Source organism: Silene latifolia, chromosome 5, assembly GCF_048544455.1.
Source record: "Silene latifolia isolate original U9 population chromosome 5, ASM4854445v1, whole genome shotgun sequence".
NCBI lineage: Eukaryota > Viridiplantae > Streptophyta > Magnoliopsida > Caryophyllales > Caryophyllaceae > Silene > Silene latifolia.
Genome location: NC_133530.1, coordinates 45044330 through 45056600, shown reverse-complemented (window position 1 = coordinate 45056600; position 12271 = coordinate 45044330). Strand labels below are relative to the sequence as shown.

At 40.0% G+C, this 12271-nt stretch overlaps 1 protein-coding gene across 1 annotated transcript; it reads left to right on the top strand.

Annotated features, from left to right (window-relative positions):
* Positions 1-11509: 11509 nt before the first annotated feature.
* On the top strand, positions 11510-11830 carry LOC141655311 (uncharacterized). The gene has a single exon (XM_074462397.1). It carries the CDS (start codon positions 11510-11512, stop codon positions 11828-11830), a length of 321 nt encoding a protein of 106 aa, XP_074318498.1.
* The last annotated feature ends 441 nt before the right edge of the window (positions 11831-12271 follow it).

Here is a 12271-nt window from a genome sequence, read left to right as displayed (position 1 = left end):
AGATTATATGTGTAGTTGCTTAAGATGGATTTATACAAGGTTTTACTTGCTTAAATTGAGTAAAGATGGTATCTTTGGCCTTCTTATGAGACGGGTAATTAGATGTGGTTGTTGTTATATGTCACTAGTATCATTACTTGCTTAAAGTTTCAGTTTTGAGACGGATCCATTTAGCTTGCTAAAGTTGCATTTTTGAGACTATTTTGGGTGACCCGTGTTGGCCTGGAACCCGTTGTATCTGACTGGTGTGACTTCCAATGCTACTGAAAATATGACAGATGGATCGGCGTCGAAAAATTAGGTGGTTTAGCCACTTGAATCACTCGATTCGGAGTCCGTATGAGTAAATGGTGCCCGTTTTACCGTTTCAAGTTCTATATATATATATATATATATATATATATATATATATATATATATATATCATTTGTGTATGATGGTTGTTTATGCTTTTTATTCGTATCATGACCAAAGTTTTCCCTTGTTGACTCGTATATGCTTATATGTAGTTCGGATTTTGGTTTGTTTACGTTTTGCCTCGTGTTCCGTATTAGTTAATTCATTTGTTATCGGTTATTTATACTTTGTTCAAGTAACATGTGAATGAGAAATGAAATGTTTATTCACCTACCGCTCATTATATTTTATAAACTGGATTCACTATAATTTATATGGAGAATTTACATACTTCCTTCTTTTGGGCTTGTTATGTTTTAAATGTTGGACTTCACATGATTACATGGTTGGACTTTGCATGATTAACTTGATGGATTTCCTATGACTTCAAGTATTGGGTTTTTATGACTTGTTTGATAGGCTCATAAATGAGTCGCTTGAGTTGGTCACATTTATTCTGTAGATTTCACATAACGTGAATTACTCATTATCGCTTGTTATGTTTTATTTAACCGGCATGTTTAAATAAGAAATGAAATAGTTACTACTATGTTACAGGTATGACGGATTATTATAATGCTTGTAATGAGTCACTAATCCATGTTTGCGAGTATAGCTGAACTTAGATTTTCTTACATGGATTATCATTTGCTCATTATATACATATTAATCTCATTCTCAGTTGATTCGTATCGCTTGGTTGAGTCGTATTCGTATGATATATTTTTACGCCTTACTTGTGCCGTTCTGCCAAGTATTGGTTTACGCCGCTCTGGTGCCGTTCTGCCGGGAGTTAGTTGATTTATGTTTTTCCCGCCTCTTTCGGACTGTTCTGCCGATTGCGGGTTAGCTCATATCGTATTCTGGTGATAATGCCTTTATGCTATACCGTATTGCTTGACTTATCTTTACGCCTCTTTCGGACTGTTCTGCCGATTGTGGGTTTAGCTCATATTTTCTGCCTCTTTCGGACTGTTCGGCCGATTGTGGGTTCTCGACTTCCGTTACGTCGATCGAGTCTTGGATGCGGACTGCTCGCCGCATGTCGAATCGGGAACCTTTACGTCCCGAGTCCGCGATTTAGACTAGGACTGAGTCTTGGGAGTACCATTGTCGTCCTACCAGCGGAATTATATATTTATATATGAGTAGTAAAGGTCTTGCTTGGTTATAGATATTGGTATTTGTCTTTTAAGGGAAGAGTTATGCCTTGTGTTGTTTGTCTTTGTCCTATTGGACACTAGGGGTGAGCTATAAGCCCTCTAGTTGCGACATGATCGCCAGGATTGATGTTCTCCGTTCTTATGGTGAGATGCAAGCCATAAGTATGAATGGGACATTAGTAGCCACGTCCCGTGCAATGTTTGCTAAGTGGTTTTCCAAGTAATGGCTACAGTTTCTATCCTTGTAATTTTGCATTGGTTGATCTCTTATTTAACTGTTTCACATGATTCGAATTCTAATCTCATATCTATGTCGTAATTCCTTAAAATGCGTGCTTTTGCATAAATGACCGTATTCTTATCTCTTATATTATTTAATTATTTCACATGAGTAGTGAGTCTCCATTATGCTAATATTGATCCATCGTATCCCATCTCATTTAATTACCATGTTTAAATATAAACTTGATATCCCTATTTTTTTAAGAGTCTTACATGACGTATTTGTTTTAGTTCTTTCTTATGTTCGTTTCGACATTTTGTGGCTGGGAGAACCTTGAGTTACTCCCCACTGACTGTGGCGTTCATGTTTACATGAATGACAGGTATTAGTGGTGCATTCATGGGGTGAAGACATGTGTGAGCTAGCGAGCACTTCGGCCTAGTAGTTGGTTTATTAGGATTGTTTAGACCTACCTTTTTTGTATTGTCATTCGAGGGATATATTTTTCCTCACCTCGACTATCACGTTTTTATAATTTAAAATCTTTATTTCTGCACTCTTTATTTATGTTTTAGATTTTGGTGAACCTGCGCTTTAAATTTTAAAAGTTTCAAAAATCACTTAAATTCCGCTTGAATTTATAAGTTATGTTTTCCGCATTATCGCGGGGTGTCACAGACGAGCACAGTGCAGGGAGGAGGCCAGAAAAGCAGCGAGAAGTTGTTCATGATGGATAAACAAGCAGCAGAGGTTGATGCACAAGTTGTTATGGGTACATTTTTTATTAATAATAAGCTAACTTTATTATTATTTGATTCGGTTGCTACCATTCCTTTGTGTCTAAGAGTCATGCCGCAACTATGGGGTTAGGAGAGTTTGCGTTGGTAAAACATGAAGTGTTTATACCTTCGGGAGAGTCTGTATCTTGTTGTAAACTGTATAAGCGGGTGTCTATGGTCGTTGGGCAGATAGACTTTCCGGTTGACTTATTTGAGTTTCCTTTATATGGGCTTCAGGTCATTGTGAAGATGGATTGGTTGAGTAAGTATAAGGCTAGCATCGATTGCCAAAAGAAAAAGGTGTCTTTAAGAAGTCCCAAGGGGATTAGAGTGTTTTATTGAGGTTTCGTGGTGAAACCCAAAGTTAAGATAATAGCAGCCATGACCATAAAGTCCTATTTAAGGAAGGGATTGATGCGGTCGTTTCTACACCAAAAATAAATAACCTAGATTACTGCTAACAGAAGTCAGCGGCAAGTAGGGTCGATCTCCACAGGGAGGCGGTGTACTATCTATTTGTCTACCTATCTGTCTAATGTCACAATGCTAGGGGTTTGATCGATTTAGCTAAACTAGAGATTAAGGCAAGGGAAAAGAATTAACAGTAAGAGAAAGAAGTATGCTAAGAGTCGGTCCACCGTGGCAGCTATCAGATCTATACTATCGGGAATATTAAGGCGATTAGACTATTGATAGGAAGAGCTATGGTCGTCACCTTTCGGTCCTTAAACCGCCCTAGAGTGTAAACAGCTTAACTTTCGCCCTCACTGCAATACCCTATTGTAATTAAGCAAGCCTTCCCTTCCAATCTTTCGATCTAGGTCGGGGTTAACTAAAATTATGGTCTCCTGCATGCATTCATTCGACCGGATAACAATTAAATTGCCTAATACAATTCTATCGCAAGACTAATCTATTTAATACAATTAAAGCATGCTACCACAGCTTCCCTACTCCTAACATACTAAGGGGAATTAGCTACTCATGAAGATGGGAGAAACAAGAATTAAATAAATAAGAACAATAAACATTAAAGAGAAAGAGAAAAAGGGAAGAAGGAATTACTAGATTAAAGGATCCGGAAAAAATAAATAGTAACAGTGTTTAAGGAAGGGGAAAAGGAGTAACGTGATCCTTCCCGGATTGTTGGATGCTTACAAATGACGTCCCTAACTCCTATTTATAAGAAAATAGGAGTAGGATTAACCTAATGACGGAATTAAACCTAAAAAGCCCAACCCGTAGCATAGTCCACTCGATCGACCACTTAAATCACTCGATCGAGTGGACTCAGCCAGTAAACAGCTCGATCGAGGAAGGACACTGTTCGATCGAGCAAGGCTATAAAAGAAACTGGTCGATCGACTAGAATAGAGCTCGATCGACTGATTATTGGCTCCTAAACCACTCGATCGACTAGAATAGCACTTGATCGAGTGGATCTTTGACTTCAAGACTTAAATTCGCGTTAGTTTGGCCTTGACTTGTCCTTTTAGCTCCCGAAACACCTTCACGCATCCCAAATCAGCAATAATTCCCGCTCCAAATCATCTCTCCCTCCAAATGCATGCAAAATGGACGGTAAATGGCTCGATTTCGCTACTTTCTGGCTCATTCCTGCAAATAAGACAAGAACTTCCAAAGTATGCAATTCGGGGCATTTCGTAGCATAAAACCACGATAAAAGCATAGAAATACGTGCATAAAATAGGCTAAAAAGACTATATAAAATGCACGTATCAAATCTCCCCAAACCAAACCTTTACTCGTCCCCGAGTAAACTCAAAACTATACGCTAGTGGAACGGAAAAAGATAACTCAGAGCTAGCTACAAATGCCCACTTAAGCCAATTTAATGCAAGCAAACTAACACTTATAGCTAAACAGTCAAACGCAAACGAGTTATAGGATGTTTATAATAAAGCTGAACCGTCGACCTTGCAAGACCTTTAATAATGGACTCTCACGGGCCACTCTTTCTCTCATGAAGCAAAGGGTGAACATATAAATGTAAGAGAGAAAGAAAGATAGTCGCTCACCTAAACTACAACCCACATAAACATGCATGCAACTAATATGATAGACAATTCTAACTACCATACATACATTCCAACCAAACAAGGTCCTGTCACAGCCGAGGGCTTACAAAAATATGGTAAAGTGAGGCAATGGGTAAGAAAAGGCAAAACATTTATGGGAATGTGGAGGTATAGGCGGCCAAGCTAGTACCTAAACAAAACCATATGACAACATCCGATTCTCAACTCAATTATAGAATAAGCACAATGCCCTTCATTTGGCATAAATCTCACCAAACCAAACTGATATTACTCCTCAAATGATGTAAGATAGAACATAGGAGCAGAAACCGTCAACCAAACAACATTTTTTTCTATTTCTTTCTATTTTTTTTTTCTTCTCTCACGGTTTCTTGTTTTCTTCTTTTCCGAATTCTTTTTTTTTTTTTCATTTTTCATATTCTTTTTTTCTTATTCTCTTTTTTTCATCAACTCCCTTTTCTTCAATAAATACCAACTCCGAATCAATATGATATGAACCAAAATTTGATACAATGAAATATATACCGCAAAACGACAATCTAAACTAGCTTGACAAGGCAGGCTAAATTTGGATGTAGCTAAGGGTCAACTGGCAAATTTGGCTAATGTGGAGTTTATGGGTAAAAATGAAAGAAAGGGAATATGTAAGCACCCCCCTGCATGTGACACCAACCACTAACCCGAATGTATGACGGCAAAAAGCAATTGAATTTCATATACGTGCAAATTGATGAACATGTTATGCAAGGAGTAACTACTCACAATCCTACATGAAACTGGTCACAAATGACACCAGTTTATAAGCTCTAATCCTTAGAATATATAAGTAGGTTGCCAAAATTTCAGGTCAAGTCTATATGTTCAGCTAAATTAAACATTAACTCGTAGATATGCAAAGAGACAAAGCTAATAAGATAACAGTTTATTGCAAGGCTTAAGCAAAAAGACAGTTGTAGTGCAATATCATCATGGAAATCTACCGTTCCGACTCAACCTATATGCTAAATTAAACGTGAATTTTTTTTGAATTTTATCAATTTTTCAATTTTTATGGAATTTTATGAATTTTAACGAAAATAAACAACAATGCATACATAAATTAAATGTGATAACTGAAATGCAATAAAAACAACATGCAGACACAGATATGGATGCATAACCTCCCCAAACCAAACTGTACAATGCCCCCATTGTACCAAAACATGAAAAGGAAATGCAAACTAAAGGAGGAAAAGAGTAAAAGCGGAAGAACTCACGAAATGCGCGAATAAGGGGACCTCCCCAAACCGACCATGAAATGGGAGGTTGCTAAGGCCCAGAAAACCGTCTCAGGAAGCTAATCCAAGTCAAAAGCACTCGATATCCGTCCAACAGTGGTCGATCGAGTGAGTGGGCGTCCAAGAACTGCTCGATCGAAAAGACACTAGGTCGATCGAATGGTTCCTTACTTTGCAGGTGGCCGATCGAATGGTTAATCATTCGATCGAATGAATCCCTTTGCTACAGTGTTCGATCGAGTAAGCAAAACCACTCGATCGAATGATGCTCGATGAATTCCTGCAAAATGCAATTCAAACAGCCCGCAAACTAACAAAAACAAGCTTACTGAGATAGTCTATGGTATAAAAACCATTTATTACAACTGAAATTGAAATAAAAACAAAATAAAATCTCCGGGTTGCCTCCCGGGTAGCGCTAGCTTCAGTCAGGTCCCAGCTCGACCTTCTTTTTCTTCGAGCCTTCTAATTAATCACGATCAAAACAGCTCAAAGCGCGCAGCAACCTGTCAAATAGCTGCGCATGTGCTACACAACAGCATAAGTAGCACCAAAGTGGAATGCAGAAATAGGAAATAAAAATATGTAAGCATTTAAGTCTAACAAATTTCCTATGGGCGCTCCTAAATTTATCCACAAAATAAAGGAGCGCGGGAGCAATCGTCAATATATGGGGGCTCCGATTCAGAGTAACGAATTTGAAATGATAAGGACGGTGAAAATTCGTTAAACTATGCGTCCACATATGAGGGGGTATAGCTTTGAAAAAGGAAGCACGAATAAGACGAGGCAATTTACAAATAATAATAATGAAATTACCGTTTGCTACCTCAGGTTGATCACTCTTAATGTCGGAATCATAGATAAAAGAATTCATTACCTCTTCCGTGCTAGGAGTAATTACCGTTTCAGCTGCTTCTTCATCAACCTCCTCAGTGGAATCCATCCCGTGGATCGCAGCTTCGAGTGTATCCGACTCAGCTGTGAATAAGGGAGGTTCACCGTAATCATCGTCAGAGTCGTCATCCATATCAAACCAAAATGACGAACCAAAGCTCCCAATGGCCAAACTACTCGATCGAGCAGAATAATTACTCGATCGAACAATCTCTTCCCGCATCTCACTCGATCGAGCAGAATAGTCTCTCGATCGACCAACTTCCTCCTGAATTCTATTCGATCGAGCAGTGATATCATTCGATCGAGCAGGTTCTTCTGGAAAATCACTCGATCGACCAATAATTGTCACTCGATCGAGTGATTCCTCCTGTACAGCGCTGAAATCCTCGTGTGGGGCAGTGAAATATGATAGAAACTCGTCATCCGAGTCATAGAGGTCATGCTCCGCATTGGGTAACACGGTTTTCTCAGGGGAAAAACCGCTCTCAGCAAGGTATACCTCTTCTTCTTCCATCTCAGCTGCTAGCTGAGCAATTACAGACTCGAGCTCAAGGATTTGAGCATCCGCACGTCTATCACTCTCTTGCCTCTCTCGATCATAATTCTGTATTTGAGATGCAAGTATCTCCATTAAAGACCTCAGTTCTGCAACCTCTTCTTCTTGTATCACAGCTGCTAACTGAGCAATGTCAGTTTCGAGCTTTTCAAGTCGCGAAGAAGTGCGTCTATCATGATCTTGCCTCTCTCGGTCACGATCTTGCAGTTGAGATGCAAGTGTCTGCAGCAAGGATTTCAGCTCCGCAATCTCTTCTTCTTGTATATCAGGGGGATCCTGTTGCGGCGGCCATTGATAGGGTGGATGTGGCGGCACAACTACAAAATGCATTGTGCTCAAGCAGACCACATCTCCCAGTGAGCAGATCACCGGCTGCTCCATATAATGGGACATCGGTGATGGGTCAAAGGTACTCAAGCCTTCCCTTTGATCGTCTTTCACCTAGAACTGTCTAGGTAGTACCGTAAGGCCTATCAAAACAAAGACACTCAAGGAAAAAGATTAGAACGGCCTCAAGGAAAAATCCCGAGGCTAAAAAAAATAAAATTAAACAAATAAATAAATAGATTGCCTCCCCGGCAACGGCGCCAAAATTTGATGCGGTCGTTTCTACACCAAAAATAAATAACCTAGATTACTGCTAACAGAAGTCAGCGGCAAGTAGGGTCGATCTCCACAGGGAGGCGGTGTACTATCTATTTGTCTACCTATCTGTCTAATGTCACAATGCTAGGGGTTTGATCGATTTAGCTAAACTAGAGATTAAGGCAAGGGAAAAGAATTAACAGTAAGAGAAAGAAGTATGCTAAGAGTCGGTCCACCGTGGCAGCTATCAGATCTATACTATCGGGAATATTAAGGCGATTAGACTATTGATAGGAAGAGCTATGGTCGTCACCTTTCGGTCCTTAAACCGCCCTAGAGTGTAAACAGCTTAACTTTCGCCCTCACTGCAATACCCTATTGTAATTAAGCAAGCCTTCCCTTCCAATCTTTCGATCTAGGTCGGGGTTAACTAAAATTATGGTCTCCTGCATGCATTCATTCGACCGGATAACAATTAAATTGCCTAATACAATTCTATCGCAAGACTAATCTATTTAATACAATTAAAGCATGCTACCACAGCTTCCCTACTCCTAACATACTAAGGGGAATTAGCTACTCATGAAGATGGGAGAAACAAGAATTAAATAAATAAGAACAATAAACATTAAAGAGAAAGAGAAAAAAGGAAGAAGGAATTACTAGATTAAAGGATCCGGAAAAAATAAATAGTAACAGTGTTTAAGGAAGGGGAAAAGGAGTAACGTGATCCTTCCCGGATTGTTGGATGCTTACAAATGACGTCCCTAACTCCTATTTATAAGAAAATAGGAGTAGGATTAACCTAATGACGGAATTAAACCTAAAAAGCCCAACCCGTAGCATAGTCCACTCGATCGACCACTTAAATCACTCGATCGAGTGGACTCAGCCAGTAAACAGCTCGATCGAGGAAGGACACTGTTCGATCGAGCAAGGCTATAAAAGAAACTGGTCGATCGACTAGAATAGAGCTCGATCGACCGATTATTGGCTCCTAAACCACTCGATCGACTAGAATAGCACTTGATCGAGTGGATCTTTGACTTCAGCAGCTTAAATTCGCGTTAGTTTGGCCTTGACTTGTCCTTTTAGCTCCCGAAACACCTTCACGCATCCCAAATCAGCAATAATTCCCGCTCCAAATCATCTCTCCCTCCAAATGCATGCAAAATGGACGGTAAATGGCTCGATTTCGCTACTTTCTGGCTCATTCCTGCAAATAAGACAAGAACTTCCAAAGTATGCAATTCGGGGCATTTCGTAGCATAAAACCACGATAAAAGCATAGAAATACGTGCATAAAATAGGCTAAAAAGACTATATAAAATGCACGTATCAGGGATGTCCTATGATTCTGTGTCAAGTGAGAGATACTCGCGTGGAGGAGCCGACGGCAATAAGTATACCGATTGTGGGAGAGTTCAAGGATGTTTTATGGAGGAAATACCGGGATTACCTCCTAAGAAAGACATTGATTTCAGTTTGGAGCTTAAACCAGGAACGAGACCGTTATGTAAGGCCCCTTACTCGATGGGACCAAAAGAATTAGAAGAATTGAAGAAGTAATTGAATGAGTTACTGGATAAGGGGTATATCATACCTAGTGTATCACCTTCGGGCACACCAGTTTTATTTGTGAAAAAGAAGGATGGCAGTTTGAGGTTATGTATCGATTATAGGGAGCTGAATCATGTTACCGTGAAGAATAGGTACCCATTACCGAGGATTGATGATCTGTTTGACCAGCTAAGCGGGGACGAGGTCTTCTCAAAGATTGATCTAAGATCGGGATACCATAAGTTGAGGATTAGGGATGATGACATTCCTAAGACGACTTTTCGATCATGATATGCTCACTATGAGTACGTGGTGATGCCTTTTGGGTTGACAAATGCGCCAGCTATGTTTATGGATTTTATGAATCGGGTCTTCTGTCCGTTCTTAGATCGGTTCAGGGTGATCTTTATTGATGACATCTTATTCTATTCCAAGACTAAAGAGGATCACGAGGAGCATTTGAGGTTGGTGTTGTAAACTCTGCTAGATAACCAATTATATGCTAGTTATCATAGTGCGAGTTTTGGTTAGAGAAGGTGGCCTTTCTGGGCCATGTGATTTCTAAAGAAGGTGTAGAAGTTGATCCAAATAAGATTGAGGCAGTGTCAAACTGGGAAGCACCAAAAAATGTGGCTGAAATTCGGAGTTTCTTGGGTTTGGTCGGGTATTACAGGTGGCTTGTGAAGGACTTTTCCAAGATTGCTAGACCTATGACGACTTTGATGAGGAAGGAGAATAGATTTCGTTGGGACGAGAGTTGTGAGATGGCGTTCCAAACCATAAAGGAACGTTTGACTACAGCTCATGTCTTAGCTTTGCCTAAGGGGAGTGAGAACTTCAAGGTTTATACTGACGCTTCGAAGAATCGTTTGGGTTGTGTTTTAATGTAGAACGGGAAAGTGATTGTTTATGCATCGAGGCTGCTGAAATCATATGAAGAGAACTATCCTACTCATGATTTAGAGCTGGGTGCGGTTGTATTTTCTTTGAAGATTTGGAGACATTACTTATATGGGGCAACCTTTAAATGTTTTAAGATCATAAAAGCCTAAAGTACATTTACACTCAAAGGGAGCTAAACATGCGACAAAGAAGATGGATGGAACTGATAGGTGACTATGACATGAAAATTATCTATCAGGAGGAAAAGGCTAATATGGTAGATGATGTTTTGAGCAGGAAGAGTGTGCATTCGTTATGCACAACATTATCCTTGATGAGATTGAAAGATGAGGTGGTTAAGATGGCAATCCACATGATTCGCAAAGAGGATGTAATTAGTGATTTAACCTTGGAGCCCGAGCTTTATGATGATATTAGGAAGTAACAATTGCTCGATCCTAAAATCCAAGAGTGGAAGGAATGAGTAGAAAAAGGCATTGCATCAATATTTACAATCCATGTGGATGGTATTGTTCGATTTGATGAGAGATGGTGTGTACCAAATGACGATGAGTTGAAGAAGCTGATCATGATAGAGGCTCATTGCACTCCTTATTCGGTGCATCCGGGAGGCGACAAGTTATATAAAGATTTAAAAAAGACCTTTTGGTGTCCCAGGATGAAGAAAGAGGTTGCTGATTTTGTGGCTAGATGCTTGACTTGTGAGAGGGTCAAAGGAGAATATCGGAGGCCGCAAGGTAAGATTTAGTCACATGAGATACCAGAGTGGAAGTGGGAGTCGATATCAATGGATTTAATTGTGGGGTTATCGAGAACGCATAGAGGTAATAACATGATTTGGGCGATCGTTGATCGTTTAACGAAGTCAGATCACTTTATTCTAATTATAGATACTTAGAGCAAAGTTGAGTTGGATAATGGTTATATGAAGAATGTATTGAAGCTACACGGAGTACCAAAAGACATTGTGTCAGATCGGGATGCGCGGTTTATATCGTGGTTTTGCCAGGAATTATAGGATTCTTTGGGTATTACTTTGAAGATGAGCACAAATTTTCACCCTGCGACTGATGGGCAAACAGAGAGGACCATTAAGACTTTGGAGACATGTTGGGAGTTTGTGTGATGGAATTTGGTGGTAGTTGGGAGGATCGGCTAGACTTGATTGAGTTTTCTTATAACAACAGCTATCATAAAAGCATTGGGATGACACCATTCGAGGCATTGTACGAGAGGAAGTGTAGGAGCCTAGTGTGTTGGGATGATAGTTCGGAAGAGGTGGTTCTAGGTCCGCAGATGGTACAAGATATGATTGAGCAAGTTCACTTGATTCGGCAAAAGATGAAGGCGTTGCAGGATCGACAAAAGAGCTATGCAAACTTGCATCGCCGTGACATTGAGTTTCAGGTGGGTGACAAGTTCTTTTAAAGGTATTACCTATGTGTCGGAAGAGGCAATGAAAGAGTGCTATCGACATCTTTTTGAGCAGGTATGTTTGGTTACGGGGTCGTAACCTTATTCTTTTTAGGGGGTAGGAGATAATCGCATGTGTTTTGGGTTGTTTTGAGTCGGTTTTGGTATCCTTTTCGTCAACTTTTGGGAGGTTTTTGTCTTGGTTTTGAATTGTGTTGTGTAGCGGGGTAGTGCGTGTATATGTTATGCATGCATGAGTTTGAAATTTGAGGATGAAGTTCATTTTAAGGAGGGAGGACTGCAATACTACGGTTTTGTACTCGGTCTAGTAGGTGAGGGCACTCGACCGAGTGAGCTATACTCGGTCGAGTGGTGTGACCGAGTGGTATCTAAGGATTTATCAGGTTTCGTTTTTGGGGTAGCTCGACCGATATGGTGAGGTTCTCGGTCGAGTGT

Bases quoted from the DNA above. Each gene is read 5' to 3' on its own strand.
- LOC141655311 (XM_074462397.1), top strand. From the start codon at position 11,510: ATGTTGGGAGTTTGTGTGATGGAATTTGGTGGTAGTTGGGAGGATCGG.